This window comes from Sesamum indicum, linkage group LG11 (assembly GCF_000512975.1).
Source record: "Sesamum indicum cultivar Zhongzhi No. 13 linkage group LG11, S_indicum_v1.0, whole genome shotgun sequence".
NCBI lineage: Eukaryota > Viridiplantae > Streptophyta > Magnoliopsida > Lamiales > Pedaliaceae > Sesamum > Sesamum indicum.
This window is the reverse complement of record NC_026155.1, coordinates 15,396,088-15,412,725: the sequence shown is the minus strand read 5'-3', so window position 1 is coordinate 15,412,725 and position 16,638 is coordinate 15,396,088. Positions and strand designations below refer to the sequence as shown.

Here is a 16,638-nt window from a genome sequence, read left to right as displayed (position 1 = left end):
AAATGTTTGTGATCAAATCACTCAGAGTGATGGTCCGGTCCGGTGACGTCCCCAAATCTGTATCTGCTTCTCCTTTTTAATTTGCTGACACAGAGTATTAGTTCCCTTTTAAAAAAAGAAATACAACACCCAGAAAAAGGCAAAGCAAAGGAAAAAAGGATCATTTTCATGGCTTACAGGAGGAGGCATCATGTGTTGGGAAGATCAGCCACTTTCAAGGAAGAAATTTACCAGCCTCCCGAAGATGCAGACACCTCCGCTTCCTCATCTCTCGCTGCTCAGGCCATAAGGGCCTCTGCCGCCCATCGTGATTCCTCGCTTTCCTCCGCCTATGCTTACCCCGCTTTCCGAGAATACTCCATGGTATTCCTACCTCCTCTCTGCTTTTTCTTTTTCGCTTTTAATACTACTCCCCCCGATCCACTTTCCACTCAACGCATCTATTATTCCCAATCTTTTTGCTTCTAATTTTTATCTGCATGTTTTTAATATATATCTCGTCTTTTTTCTTCTTCCAGCTACCTAATCCCACTATATCTTAAATATGGAATCCTTTTCTTTTATTTGCATGCAATTTTGAGTTGGTTGTGCGATGTTGTTCTTGGCAATCTCTTAAACATGATGTCGTCTCTTCCGCTATTATCTACCTATCAACTTAACATGGCAATTGAAAATACTTGGAATGCTATAATAGTCTCACAACTTGAAATATGCCTACATATATTTCTCTTTTTGTCAATGCTACTCATGTGGTATGATGCAAAAATATTATAGGATGATGGAAGCTCAAATGAAGAAGGCAGCTTTTGGGGAGTTCTTGCTAGAAAAGCTAAAGCGATTCTCGAGGAGGATTATCAGCCCCAGCAGTCTGAATATATCACCCAACCAACGCCAGATATGTTCAGTTCCTCAAGGATTGAACAGGTCAAACTACTACTTGCTCCTCTTTCCACTTAGGACTAGAATGTTTTTTTTTCAAGTATGGAATATTTTTGTTAAACCAATTGCATGTAAGGAACCAAATATTTTATTTGTTTTGTCAAGACATATACTTCCATACAATCCTCATGGAATTCTGGTTGGCTGAATCTCGTTATCTTGCTTCCAATGTCTTTCTGTACTTTTTCCTCTCCAACCCAGGCTGAATTCTCTAAAGCAATGGACAATCCTACCCTGCGTAAGGGCCTAGATGCGCTCACATCCTCCATGAACCGCATTGGTGATACCATTGGAAATGCTTTGGAGGTAAATTGCACCAGATCGTGCCTGTCAAGATTAGCTTTCTCTGTTGCTCTTGGAGGCCATATATAATATCGCTTAGTAGGTTTTTTGGAAAACCAGAAATGATATAACTTCTCATAAAAATCAATGCTTCCACGAGCATATATCTTTTCCATGCATCCCCATGTTTACTGACATCAAATTCTGCTTCTCTATGTGGCCTCTGCCATTACCAAACTTAGAGATGAATGACATCTACTAGAAAGGCTCACCGAGTATGACCTCTGCATGGATAATTTTCATAATTCATATCATAGCCTCCTTAACGTCTGGAATGCGTTATGTAGTGTATCTACATCATTTTGTCATAAATTTCCAGGAAGGACGCACAATTGTTGAGAATAAGACTGCAGATTTTATACAAGAAACACGTAGGCTACAGATAAGGAGAAAAGGAATGTATCCTGAGGAATCTGGTGTAAATGGTCCATGGACGCAATCACAGTATCAAACCAGCCGCGAGGATCAGCTCAAGGCATCTCGCGACGTAAGGTGGCCACTGTGTAAATTATGTACATGTGTTAGAAAGATATTCAATCTCTTAACTAACAGATCTAGTTGAAGTTATTTGATCATTTTAAAATAGTTTTTGTGATTAGTAAATGCTATGCACTTGGTATTAGTTTTTGAACAAGAGACATGTCATCAGTTACGTGTTATAGTTTCTTGATCTCTAGATGGTCTTGTGTGTGATTTTTGTTGGTGTGTTCTACTCCGTTGCCATCACAGGTGGCAATGGCGACAGCTGCCAAAGCAAAACTACTACTTCGAGAGCTTAAAACAGTTAAAGCAGACCTTGCCTTTGCAAAACAGCGGTGCTCTCAGCTAGAAGACGAGAACAAAATCCTTAGAGAGGCTCGTGAAAAGGGAGTGAATCCTGCAGATGATGACATGGTATTTTTCTTATGTTCCCTTTTGTTTTGAAGAATTTTAACACAACTCTTAATATGGGAGTTGATAAGACATACTGTATACCTGATGATGATGATGTCAAATGAATGAGCTGCAGATACGGCTTCAACTGGAGACACTTTTGGCGGAGAAGGCTCGGTTGGCTCATGAAAATTCAGTATATGCGAGGGAGAATCGGTTCTTGAGAGAGATTGTGGAATATCACCAACTGACAATGCAAGACGTAGTGTACTTGGATGAGGGGATTGAAGAGGTTACAGAAGTGTATCCTGTACCTGCAGTATCCAGGACGTTGTCCGTCTCACCGCCCTCCCCGATGTCTCCACCATCACCATCGCCATCCTCAGCACCCAATATTCGTTTGTCAAGAAGCTCTTCAGTCGCCAAGGAAATGCTACTCCCTCCCCGAGACGCAGAAGACATTCCCAAGACTGATTCCACCACGAATCCAGAATCATGCAGACGCTGATGCCCCATCTTTTTCATTCATGGTTTTATTTATTATTTATTTTTATCATCATTAGTTAACTTTTTTTTTTTTGGTTTTTTTGGGTTCTCTGAGGGGTGGTTCGGCTTGCTTTTTGCCTAGTTAAGAATCATGATTCTTATCATTTGATGAAAAGATTGGTGCATCCAGGGTCATCTGTTTCCATTTCATTTGGAAGAAGTAGCAGACAGTTGAGACTGGTGTTTTTGTGCGTAAACTTATTCAGCTTTGCTCTATACTTGTAAACGAGCATTGATGTTTGCTTGCTTTTGTCACCAATAGAAGCAGCCTTTTCTTTGTCGAAATGTCGGGTTGCAGGCCAAGAGGGTGTTAGAACCAGTCTTCTTTCAAATATCTTTTCTACGTTGAATTCTATTCTAAAATAAGAATAAGCCCTCCAAGTGTTCCAATAAATAAATGGAGAAATTACAACAATTTCTCCTAATATTTGATACAATTATAAATATTTATTTATTATTTAAAAAATTAACAGTAATTCTAGTGTTCGCTAAAATTATATAATGTTTTGACGAAAGTAAAAAGATATCTACTTTGCCTGCCCTTTTCTTTAAAAGAAAAAGTAAAATTTATCAAAAAAGTTGATGGGATGATTTTTTCCTTCTTGCCCTGTTAGTCAAAAAAAAGAATTTAGAAAATTTTAAAAAATAAGCCAACTGTTGTCCGAGCAGTTAGATCAATTCACTAGGAAAAATGAATTAAAACTAACATAATGTGCTAGTTGTTGGACGAACAATAAAATCAAGACAATATTAATAATTTTTCAAATAATAAAACAATATTCATAATTCTATCAAATATCAAAAGATCCCATTACAATTTACTATAAACAAAATATCAAGGTATCAAGCATAATGAACTCCTTGTATTGTAATAACAATTAAAAAAATCATCATATTGTTAGAATTTAACATAGTATAAATAGATAGTTTTGCTTGGAAAAAATATCAATTATGTTAATTGTAAAAATAAAATATTAACAAAACAATGAAGGTTTCTTTGACTCTCAGACGTTAAAATTAAAGAGTCCAACTCATTAAACAGGAGAACCAGACTTTCATTATTAGTATGGTGGCTCTAGAAATGATAAAACCATGCGAACTCCACCATTGAGTTGCTCTACAATCAACAACTACGCAAAATGATTGTTTCATTGTAAAATCATGCAGAGCCTTCCGCACAGAATCAGTTATCCTAGAGTCAATTAACTTAGCAAAGATCCAAGATGTTGCACTGGACTTTGGTCTTGTGATTCAGCTGAGTCAACTAAAAAGCATGCACGCATGTGGAAACACATACAAGGTCCCAGGCGCTTTGCTTTCTTCTTTCCTAGTTTGTTGAACAGGAGAGTGCCTGTAAAGTAATGCATATTTCGAGTGCCGTTGGCTTCCAACAATTTCCACCTGAGTGGTTGATCAAGTGATACTTTCCAACGATCATCCAATATTATTTGGACAATGTAGCAGGTACCAAAGACCTATGAATACATATGATCATCCTATGAATCCATCCACCAGCGCAACCCATAGCTTAAACAACCCTACCCCACTGAGGCAGTACATTCATTAAGAAAAAACTTTGTTGCATATACCATTGAACATGAAGGTAACTCCTGCATGTGGAAACCTTCACATACATTTTCTGATTACAACATTTCTATCAGCCACTGCAGACTAGATGTCAGTGGCAATAAACAATATAATTACAGTTAAATTTTCTATGCAGATGAAATGATCAGGAAAGAGCTGCTCTGACTGGAGGATTAAGGCTTCAAAGCAGAAAACTTCCTGGATTTAAAATAACTGAAAAAATAGGCTGGTTGATCCATCACCAAATGATCTAAGATCAGCAGGTTTCACCAAAGCCCGGCACAAGGGGCAAGTTCGTTCTCTCTCAAACCTGGGAACAGAGAGTAGCCAACTGCTCAACATGGAAATGCATAATAAACAAGTACGACTAAAACGTACCACAAACACAGTAGGAATTCTAATTTCATAACAAAATAAAAATCAGTCTCCTCTTGCTCCCCTAGCATTTACACGTTGGGAAAGACAAAAACCAGCTGCACTCAAACAATGGCAAGGGAAATATATTAACTGTCAATAATAATCTTTTAAGATTCTAATATATTGAGTGATTATTTTCCAGCATAGCCGGTTCCAAGGTCAGGTTCCTTATTTCCCATAGCAATACCAAACAATACCAACTGAAATTCTGATGCATCTAAACAATGCACTACATTTTGTGAAGATTTAAAAAAACCTACTGAAATAATTGTGTTTTTCCCCCGATTGTGTACATTTCTATATTAATAACCATGCGCTGATACATCTTCCGCCTCATGCAATACACCAGAATCAATCAGGTTATGCAGTACACTGCTTGATTTTTTATTTTTCAGAACACCGGAACTTGAAAACTGAGTTCCCATACAAGTCAAACTTGAAAACTCGAAGTTATGCTGAACTTCTCTTGAGGACATCAATTGCAACTAATATAGCAAAGTACAATATTTTCACATACTTTTGGCAGCATAGTGTAATATTTTCACCTGAATCATGCGATTCTGTCTACATTAATAACCATAAATTTAATTCAACTCAATTTTTTTAAATAACATAAATTTATAAGCATCTCAAATTGTCAAAAATGGGGCAGGAAAGAGAAAAACATATCCATTCATCTTCATTGCTTAGCTGATATAGATGAAGCAGCAACAGGAGTAAAAATTGCTAGACATATTTAGAACCAAAAATTCAGTCAGGAAGATAAAACCAACCACTCGGATACACAGTCCTCACAAAATATGTGTTTGCAACGTAGAAGGACTGGAGCGTGCATCTTTTCCTGGCAAATGGCACACAAATCTCCTGCCGCAACAACCTGCATTGAGTCGAATCCGATTCAAATAACAAACCCTCGGACGTTATATAAATATTCAGATATAAAATTATGAATAATCAAATGAGCACGGCATCCAATGAGAATCACACATAGCAAGAAACTCAAAGCTCATCATTTTATCATAGAAAACTGAAACATTTATGCATTTCATCAGAAAAGGATAATTTTATAACATGCAATAACCAGAAGACGCCGGCCACTGAAAGCAAAAGAATCATGCATATTTATCACTGTCAAAGGCCCGCAGAAAAGAAAAATGGTTACCTGTTCGGATGTAGCATAAGCTCCATAATGGATGTCTTTCCTCGACAATGCTCTCAAAGCAGTAATGAATGATTGGACCTGAAAAATAAAAACATAGAACTCTTAGATTGCAAAATTTAAAATATAAAACTCATAAAACATATTTAACTAATGGAAAAGCTTAGAATGTGAGATCATGAACTAAGATGACTGCTTAAACTAAAGTTGCTACCTTCTCAACAACGGATGTAAGCTTGAATGTTAAGTACAGTCCAGTCATTAGCGACGAGAAAAGGCTCCCATATTCTTTGTTCAAAAAGAAACGGTACCAAACAGGGGCAGGGAGCAGTGCACGATAAAGCAGCAGTAGATACTCAACTAAAGTCAGCAATTGACCCTGTAAGAGAAATCTCGTTTACCAAAAAAAAAAAAAAGAAATATCTCGTTTACCGAGGAAAAAAAAAAGAAATATCTCTTCATTAGAAGGTAACTGCTAGTCTGCTACCCAAAGGAACTACAGAATAACAGATATGCACATCAAACCCCAATAAGCGAGCACAGATAAATACCTGCCGACGATAATTTCGACCTCTGCTGTTTTTATAATACATCAATAGCACACACTTGAAGACCATTGCAGCCTGACGAACCAGTGTGTCTGAGCAAAGGAACCATGCTCAGAAAGTTAGATCTAACTGACTAAAAAATCACTTTTCCAGAAGATCATGATGACCAAACAAAAAGAAAAAAACTCACCATTCACCATGATAATGAATATCGCATGCCAGAAAGGCGGTATGGTTCTCGGTGGCAGCATCAGCAATGGATATAACAGATCATCATTGCGATACCACCAGTATATCCCAACAACATGAAGTGTGAAAAGAATAACAATGCCGATGAGGACAAATATTCTCCTCTCGCCCTGAAGAGAGAAAGTCAGTTCCTTGCAGAAAGTGACTTTACATGAAACCAAAAGGAGGTTTTCATTACTTAAAAAATCCAGATCAAAGAATTAGCTAAGAGAGGATGAGATTGTATATAAGGTACCTTGAGTGCTGTCTGCTTCCGTACAACATCATTCGACTTAAACATGAAAGCAGCAATCCAAATGGTAACACAGAAACCTGCAATGTAGCAAGAAGTCGTAGACTGTTTTCCACAACATAATTAAATGATAAAAGCAATTTCCAGCGAAGCACCTTAACTCTAATGCCCCCCCCCCCCCCCCCCCCCCCAAAAAAAAAGAAAAGAGAGGAAGGAAAAAGGGATCTAATCCCACTCTAATTAGGTAAAAGAAGGTAATTAATAGTAAAAGGGTAGGTCCTTCATCAGCTCTGTGGTGCTTGTTAGATTGAGTGGCAAAATGCTCAAGCGTGCATGAGTACTGGTGGCCAAGGACAAGCATGCAAATCGAAAACATAAGACTAGGAATTACATCAATAAAAATTACGGGAACTCAATTCCAAGATTCAGAATAAAGAGGTGCAATACTTCTAGCACATCATTTTCTCCTTGATCCTGCCATTGAAGCCACAGACTCATAACATAAAGGGGAACATTCCAATATATTCTCAAGATCCCCAAATATGCAACTCTGGAAAGGCTCTAGCTCAAATATGGTTAGAATGGAAGGAAACAAATGGCGGAAAGAAAAATAAATAATTCTCTTGACTATCACGGAAGTTATATATTGTTACAAACAATGACTATTCCTCTTACCATGCACACAGATCTCTTTCCTTCTCCGCACATTTGAGTTCTAGACAAGACATATACAGCTCGTTGCAATTCCTAATACATATGATAAAATTCATATGCTTTCATTTTCTTAGGATCTTAATGTCATTTAAAACCAATGCCAGGCAATTCAACAGGATTCTCAACTCAGTTGCTCTTCAACCAATGAATGTAATGCAAAAGATCGCAAAGAGAGCCAATGCTTTATGATTTCTGACGTGAAAAATGAATTGTCTGCTCAGGGTGCTTTTATATTTCTCGAGATTCCAGAAAACATCAGAGTGGGTTAATTTTGCTTTAACTGATGAATATGAACACACAAGAATATAACTGCAGATAAATCAGATTAATAACCTTAATAGGAGCCCCACTAACAAGAATTGTCAAAAAGGATTCTCTTTGTCATAGGGGAATCCAGGGGTAAAACTTCAACTATATGAAAATGGTCAGAATACCTTTCCCTTGAAAATTACTGGGATGATGAAAACTTTTTTTTTCAAATCTTGAAAGAGAAATATTTGTTCTCTCCTAGAAAAAAGTACCCAAACAACCTCGTCCTATAACAGACTAGCAACAAGTAATATACTTTTAGGTTCTAGTCTAACAAGAAAGAAGAAAGACAATATCCAAGATGGCTTGAAAGTTTTGTGATACTCCACAAGCAATTGGGCAAGTGAAGGTCTCTAACAGCATCAAAATGATGGTCAAAATCAATACCATCAGTTCAAATGGAAATTTACCATTTAAAACACTGGTCACTTGACACAGAGGAAATCGAGAATCTAAAACTACTGAAAATAAGATGGAGCATGGGGAATACCTTGCAAGTGTTGGCGTATAAATACAACCAACAGAAGCAATGAGAAAGGAAGGACCTGCTCGATCCACCGAGCAGCCTGCTGTATGTCATATCGCTGATACGAAGAGGATGAATCCCTATTATTGGCAGCAGCTCCCTCGGCAGCGTCTGTATCACCACCTGAATCTGTTGTGTGTGCACCTCCATCTCCTGCCTCTCGATCACTCCTCAATTCAACCTGGCTCTCTAACGAGGACAATACAGAAACTGCAGACCCTGACCTCGAAATTGGCTGCGGAAAGGACTCAGACTGTGCACTAAGCTGCCCAACTACTGGTACTGAGTGCAACACAGTGGCAACCCTGTCATGCTCATGTTCGCCGGCACCAATTATCCTGATTGAGACCTCTCCTGCAGTGCCACCCCTATTTGCAGGGGCTGGAGGTGGAGAGTCATTGAGATGCGGCTGAAGGTGGTGATCTCGATAGCTGATTTGGGATCCATTGTTCAATAAAGCGTCGGATTCTGAATGATTGGACCTGGTTCTGAGAATTCCGGTGTATTCTAATAAAGTGGACAAAGGCGATCGAAGAATGTTAGAAGCAGAAATATGCAATCCGTGTCTTCGGGAATGAGTAGAAGTATTCGAAGAAGAACTTCTGTAAGCGTCCGAATTTCCACCGGACGCTTCCATTCGAGAGGATGCCCTGAACCTAAACCTAAGCCTATCAAGAATGGGAAAGCTGATGAGTCAGAAATACCAAGGATAAAGATTAAAGTTTCTGAACAAACTATAGCCACAGAAAAAAGAAATGGAAAAGAAAAGATGAAAAAGAAGTACCTTCGAGATGGAAAATCCGTGGATGATGGCTTGGGATTCAAAAGGAAGACGGGGGAATCATTTTTGGAGAAAGAACCCTAAGCAGAAAAAGGGGAAGGAGGGGGGACGAAAGTCAAAGGGAGAAAGGGCATATTAGAATAGCCTGACAAATATTGAAGGCACGGAGGCAGGGGGCGGCGTAATTGTTGGGTCCGAGGGCGGGGGACGGTGAGGCTGCGGATGTGTGTGGTTGAATATGCGTTTGCTCTCTCTCTCTCTCTCTCCCCCTCCTTTGCCGTTGGTTTCTCTTTGCGAGAGCGCGAGAAGGGAGAGAAGATGTAAAAGCTTATGCCCACAATCACATCTGCGCCTTACTCAATTCAATATAAATATATTATTCAAAAACAGATGAAAGAAAACAATTTATACTTTTGACACTCTCAACTTTGTTATTTTTTTTATTTAAAGGAAAACAGAAAAAATATTAATCAACTGGCAATTCATTCATGAAAAACTAAAGGCTTGTTGCTCTTTACTATTTATTTTATTGCTGCCATTACCAAAGGCTGTGTATTATTAGACTAAAATTGTGACATTAATGCTTATATTGGAATTTAAAAATATAGCATGAATTAACAACTTCTCTCTCCAAATGTATATCACATCCATAATCTATCAATGGTGGTAGGCGTATTTGCATCATTGATTAATCTACATATTTGGAAGCACAAAAGTAGTGGCAACACTCATTCATTCTTATACTATTACAATTTTCACCTATTTTTCCAAAAAATGCACATTTTTTTTCTCTGGGTGTCCACTGAATAGTTGGTTGTTATGCATATGGGGTTATTAGTGTACATGATAATTTTTGAAAACCATTCTCTCGAATTACATAGTGATGTACTAAGTTTCATGTACATTTAAATATAAAATATACGATAACGTAGGTAGATAATTTTCTCACTTAATTATGGTAAACCTTGCTCAAATAGTAGAAAGCCTCTTTAATTTACTAACTTGCTATTTATAATGAATGAACCGCTTAAATGGAGTTGTTGAATAATTATGGAGAAAACGAAAATAAAAACAAATATGGTTAAATTCATAATCAATATAAATATAAATGATGGCATAGGAGGATTGTCCAATATTTTACTAAGATCAATTACTGATGCGTAACATGCTACTAACATGTCCCACAAATAATATGATCCTATTAGAGTAAAATACATGTACGTTAGTAGTCATAACCACGACACAAGTATTCACTTATTTACTACCACATTTTTTGCTTTATATAATATATAGTATAGGAGTATTCGAGTATATGATTTTATACCGAGGGAAAGAAAAGAAGATCTACCCACCCCTTGTTGTTGTTTTAATAATATAATATATAAAAATATAAATACATATTTTGGTGGTTAACCTCTACCTGACTACCTCTACCTCTACCCCTAAGAAAGACAGCAGGTACTGTATGTATTGAATTGCAGACCCGAAACATGATTCCACATACTTTTTGTCTTTTTCTTTCAACAATTCATATTACATCTGACAGCAGTTTACAGCGCAGTCTGAGGAGCATATGATGTTTTCTTTTTCCACAAAATTAAAAGAAAAAGAAAATACTAATTAAAATTTAAAAATATAGATAAATTAGATGTTTTCATTTGTGTTTTTCCTTTCTGCTAAATTTCAGACCTTTCTACACTTTCTTTCCTTTTATTTGCACAAACCCTTTGTAGAGGTTTGTGTCTCTCTCTCTCTCTCCAGCCCCCCACCCCCTCTTCTCTCTTCCTTTTTTTTTGTGTGTCAGCTGTGAGTTGTGGTACTGTTACTAAGCCTGAAAAGATTTGGTTGATAAGGCATGTCGGGTCTTTACAACCCCAACTTCTCGCCTGCGAGGGCTGCCTCTCCACAGATTAGAAGCACCCCCGATGTAGACAGGTTCGCCCGATTCATTCTGTTATTCCTATTATTCTTGTTTTTCTTTTGCTTTCATCTGCTTACTACAGGAATTTTTGATCCATCTTCCGTTTCTCTTTTCTTGCTGTTTCATTTTTATACAAATCTTAGTAATCAGTACTTGTCTGAGCTGTTGGCGGAGCATCAAAAACTTGGCCCTTTCATGCAAGTTCTTCCCATCTGTAGCAGACTCTTGAATCAAGGTTCTATTCTATGCCCTCTCCCTTTCTCATACTTACTCTATCAATTGGATCTAAGTTTTCTGTAATTTCTCACTTCTTAACTGCATTTTAAGAGACAAGAATGTGATTATTTGCTTTTCCATGTACTGTTTGGATCTGTAAAAGAGTCCTACTGCCTCTTACCTCACTAACATGCCATTTGCCACTTCTAGCAAGCTCTGAAATATCTGCCGCAACCACACATGTACTGATTCACCGGGTTCTCGCCAGTTCACACTTTTAGGATTATACCCAGATTGTTTCTCAATGATTGAATCACGAGCTCCCCCTGTGGAATTTAAACATAAAACCATCAGAAATTGAGCAGAAACCTGTGCTATGGAGACCATGATTAACTAGTATGCTTGCTATGTTTTTACCTGGCCCGTGTTTCTTTACCTATGCAGGGCATCCTTTTATCTGTGAAAAGATCTCAGTTGGATGGGTCCATGTGGTGTTTCCCAGAGTTCCTTTTGATGTTGTGTGTCATTTGCGTATAAGTGTACTTTTTTTAGAAGTTTAAATTGAACTCCTGTGCTTTTATGTGTCAATTTCTGTTTTACTTAATATGATATAACAATGCTGTTAAATTTCTGACTAAGCGCTAAGAAAACCTTTTTTGGGTTAGCAAAAAATGAATGTTAGTTTATTTACATGGTCAGAGCTCTGATTCTTGTGAATGTGAGTGGTTGGAACAAGTGTTCAGAATGTGTGACATTGCCCATACCATATCGCGAGTGGTCAAACCTGATTTATAGACCTTCTCCTTTCTATTGGAGCTCTGGAGATGCGTTCGGGTCTATAAGCATCCATATGGTGTTCTTGTGGAGCCAAGGGATGTTAAGTTATCACAGAGGATAAGATCTTTGACTATGTTGTTTCACTTTTTATTGTTTATAAGACTCAGGTTCAGGGAAATAGGTTTCTCTATTGGTAATATAGTGAAGCTATTTAAGGTGTCTAGAATAGTGCTCTATTTCATTAGTAATTTTTAATGTGTCTTAGTGCAAGCACGATATTTGAGTTGACTTATGACATGCAAATGTAAAGTTACACGACTCGTTCGCCTTTTCAATTCTCATCTGACAATCTCCTCTTTTTTTTTTTTAATTCAAGAATTCATTTCCATCATGTAGAAGTGTGAAGTTGCATAATTTGCACATCTTTTGATCTCTCACCTATAATATGCTTTATAAATTTGGATGGAAGGAGTAATTCCATGCACTAATGGTTGCATCAATTGTCCTTTTGTTGATGCGTTTATGTTGTGTGAGCATTGCATTTCGGAATTCTCTTAGTTAGGATTTAAACGTATTATATCATACTTTATATCCTTAGTTATTTTGACAATTTTCTTTTGTTTCTAACTATATCATCTGTCTTACAATTGCATTCTTGTTTGACCTTACCAGAGATATTCTCGTTTGATGCACTAATGGTTGCATCAATTGTCCTTTTGTTGATGCGTTTATGTTGTGTGAGCATTGCATTTCGGAATTCTCTTAGTTAGGATTTAAACGTATTATATCATACTTTATATCCTTAGTTTTTTTGACAATTTTCTTTTGTTTCTAACTATATCATCTGTCTTACAATTGCATTCTCGTTTGACCTTACCAGAGATATTGCGGGTCACTGGGATGATGCCAAATCAAAGCTTTGGTGAACTTGAAAGACTAAGGCATAGAAGTCCCAGCCCGATGGCTTCGTCAAATCTTTTATCAAATGTTGCTGGGACAGGATTAACCGGCTGGAATGGACTTCCGCAGGAGGTTATCCTTTTTTGCCCCTTCATTATCATCTACCAGAATATGGTTTATATAATCTTTCCCTTGCAAATATACAGTATGAGGTAGCACTCTACCTCAATAAACTGCAAATTGCAATAACAACTGTTTACCTTTTATGTTTCTGTAGGCCGCTTAGAGTGTTAGTATGTTTGCATATTTGTATGAGTATGTGTCAGCAGATCAATGTTCCTATGTAAGGGATATTAGCAATCTCCAATCTTGCTGCTGCAGTGTCAAAACAGGACCAAATCAGCATGGTAGTTGACTTTGAACATAGATTATTTGATTTATAGCGCTTTGGAAAATAAAAAATCTGTTCTTTTCTTTTCTTCTTACTTGTTCTGGACCCTAGCACAATGTCTAGCCCACGCCTAGTACTTGTAGCATGCGTTATTTGGCACTTTAACCTTGCTGGTCGCTTTGTATTTGAGACAAGGAGGCGCCAGGATTATGTCCTGTGATGGAGTTAAAGTTCCACCAGCTTTATTCCATTTATCTTAGGTTGCAACTTGATCATGGGAAAATTTCTTTAAGTTTCAGTTGTGAAGAATATAAGTCCAAGGATGGGATAGAAAGCAATGACTAGGGACTTAAAATTGCAGTGCCTTAACCTAATTCTTAGGATGCCATATTGTGACTTGTTCACAGAAAGCTAGTGTGCGTCTATGAGTATTGGAAAAACTAAAACGTGCCCCTTTTGTTTTCACCAGGCAAAAGTCATAAAAATATTGAGACAAGAATTGCACATATAATGTTCTTTATGATTATCTTGAGCTTCACTATATTCTGGTTGTGTAAAAATTTCAGTACTTTGCATAGGCTTAAGGCTGAATGCATGTCAAGCTACTTAGGTACGGGACCACTTTATAGCTTGTTTTAACTTGGTTAGTTATTATTAACAAACACGTTTGAGCATTTTTTTCTTGCTTGATAAGTTCTGAGGTTCAACTTGAGCTCAACATAGTATGCCCAAAGATGATGACATATGTTAAAAGTATATGAAGATGTTCAAACCAACTCACCTTGTCTTACTTAAAGTTTGTGCAAGCTTGGCTCAATTATCAACTATAGAAGGCATTTGCTCAAAAACAAATTTAATCTTGATAAGAGAAACTGAAACATAGTTTTAGTTACATATGTTTCAATGTGATTTTTTAATTTTTTTATACCATCTTCTTAAATTTATCGATGAAAGTAAAATTCAGTCATTCGTGTAGTCTGATTTTGGGTGAGTAGCAAACATCTCGGTCCTGTTTTGCTGTGAGCATAACCTATGTTCATTAACTTTGCTTGGAGACTAAATCAGAGGGGTGAGCATAATGATCTATTAGTGTAGTTTGTTTTCTGTGGAGATAAAGCGGAAGAGGGGGCTGTGGCATTGCTGCCGCGCTCCACACCTACGCCCTTTTGATATTGTTTGAATGGCTTGTCTTCTGGTATTGAACAATAACAGATTTGCTTGTTTTGTGTTCATTCTCATTAGCTATGATAAATTGTATTGTACTTGAACCTTGTTTCAGTGATGTGGTAGTTGGCCTCAGTGGATTCCCTTTGCCCTATTGTGGGAAAGCAACAAATTGGGTGTTCCTTATTTTCTTTCGCTTGCTTGGTGGAGTCCAACTTGTCCTCTATCGTGCAATTCAGGATTCTTACACGGGCCATATTTCTGATTCTGTGTGTTTCTTTTACTGTTTTCTTTCAAAAATAAGGATATTCACTCAACTTTTTGATTACACGGCAGAGATTGAGTGGGCCTCCTGGAATGACGATGGACTGGCAAGGAGCACCTGCAAGTCCCAGTTCTTACACCGTTAAAAGGATTTTGCGCCTAGAAATTCCTGTGGACAACTATCCTAATGTAAGATTATTGATCAATCTTCCTTTCTGCTGCCTTTGTTTGATAGTTTATTCTCATTTTCCATAGATACAGGCTTAACTTTTCCCCTTAACTTACATCCTGATACGAACTTTCTGGCTTCATAGTTCAATTTTGTTGGACGACTTTTGGGCCCTAGAGGAAATTCATTGAAACGAGTGGAAGCCACTACAGGATGCCGTGTCTATATTAGAGGAAAAGGTTCAATAAAGGACCCTGATAAGGTAATGTTATCGTTCTTTATTGGTAAATGATTTCTATGGTAAATTTTAGTGTCTCGTCATACAGCAACTATGACATTGGTATGCAACTGCACAAGTTAGATGCTGGAACTTATGATTACTGCCAACTGACATTATTCATTTTTGTCATCTAAGCAAATTTTAATTCTTCTCTTGTGTCAATTTGCAGGAAGAGAAGCTACGAGGACGACCAGGCTATGAGCACCTTAGTGAGCCACTCCATATCCTAATTGAGGCTGATTTACCAGCCAACATTGTTGATATCAGACTGAGGCAAGCACAGGAAATCATTGAAGAATTGCTGAAGCCAGTGGTATGCATATCAGAACAATCCTTTACTCCCTCTTTTGAAGAAATAAAGTATTTACTCACTTTTAAATCTGTTACATTCTTTGTTTTTGGCAACTTCAACTTTAAAAGTGACTGAAATGACAAGATTCTTAGCCGTACTAAACATGCTAGGGTTTAACCAGCTGCATTTTCATTAGATCAAAGTTCAGTGTAAATTGGAAAACGTTGGAAAGTTCTGTCGATTCTTGAAAAAGTCTCATTGTTTTTTCTGGATGAGCAACTCATGAATCCCTGCAAAATTGATTGTTAAACCATTCACTAGTATTAACCTTAACCATACTCGAATTAGAAGATTGAAACACCTTGTGAATGCTCAGAGTTACTAAGTGGAACTTTCATGTTCCTATTTTGATATTCTACAGGACGAGTCGCAGGACTTTATAAAGCGGCAGCAATTACGCGAGCTAGCCATGCTAAACTCAAATTTTAGAGAAGAGAGCCCTGGACCTAGTGGCAGTGTCTCACCTTTCAATACCAGTGGAATGAAACGGGCAAAAACAGGACGTTGAGATATTAAATTCATGAGCTGTTTGAAGAATTTTCTACTGTTCTGTAATTGACAGCATCATACATGGGTATACCTTTGAAAACTCATCGTATCCGCAATACCTGCCTAGTTGGTAATATAACAAATAGGTAAACAAGGGCTTTGCGGTGGGCGTTTTTGGGTTGGGTTCTGTTTGTTTCTTAATTTGTTGAACAAAATACAGAAACAGATGGGAGGTCCAGAAAGAGAAAAAGCAAAAAAAGAAAGAAAATGGTGGTTCTTATATAGTTGGGTTAAAGTAGGCTTTGGCGATGTATGTTGTTGAAAACTTGTTCATTGGATTGATTCTTGTGTTAGTAATTATAGTGTGGTATGTGCTATTATTGGTACAGAGTAGCATTGAGAAGTCAGATTTTGTACATTGTATTTCTTCAATGGTGGAAATGTTTTGTATTTGCCATATGGTTGGTCGATGAAAATGATTTAAAGGCAAAAA

General features: G+C 37.4%; 3 protein-coding genes across 3 annotated transcripts; 2 read left to right on the top strand and 1 right to left on the bottom strand.

Moving 5' to 3' along the window:
- Positions 7-3,072, top strand: LOC105174694. Its single transcript, XM_011096878.2, has 6 exons — positions 7-363; positions 775-924; positions 1,141-1,245; positions 1,601-1,768; positions 2,011-2,175; positions 2,291-3,072. Exons 1-6 carry the CDS (start codon positions 169-171, stop codon positions 2,660-2,662), a joined length of 1,155 nt encoding a protein of 384 aa, XP_011095180.1. The 5' UTR covers positions 7-168; the 3' UTR covers positions 2,663-3,072.
- Positions 4,229-9,604, bottom strand: LOC105174693 (RING finger and transmembrane domain-containing protein 2). The gene is made up of 9 exons (XM_011096877.2): positions 9,226-9,604; positions 8,406-9,109; positions 6,896-6,972; positions 6,602-6,770; positions 6,415-6,503; positions 6,078-6,242; positions 5,867-5,944; positions 5,478-5,581; positions 4,229-4,597 (listed from the first exon to the last, which is right to left on the bottom strand). The coding sequence occupies exons 2-9, from the start codon at positions 9,076-9,078 to the stop codon at positions 4,492-4,494; spliced, it is 1,461 nt and encodes a 486-aa protein (XP_011095179.1). The 5' UTR covers positions 9,079-9,109; positions 9,226-9,604; the 3' UTR covers positions 4,229-4,491.
- LOC105174692 (KH domain-containing protein At2g38610) lies at positions 10,917-16,638 on the top strand. The gene is made up of 7 exons (XM_011096876.2): positions 10,917-11,157; positions 11,287-11,378; positions 13,017-13,168; positions 14,928-15,044; positions 15,170-15,286; positions 15,474-15,617; positions 16,018-16,638. Exons 1-7 carry the CDS (start codon positions 11,078-11,080, stop codon positions 16,162-16,164), a joined length of 849 nt encoding a protein of 282 aa, XP_011095178.1. The 5' UTR covers positions 10,917-11,077; the 3' UTR covers positions 16,165-16,638.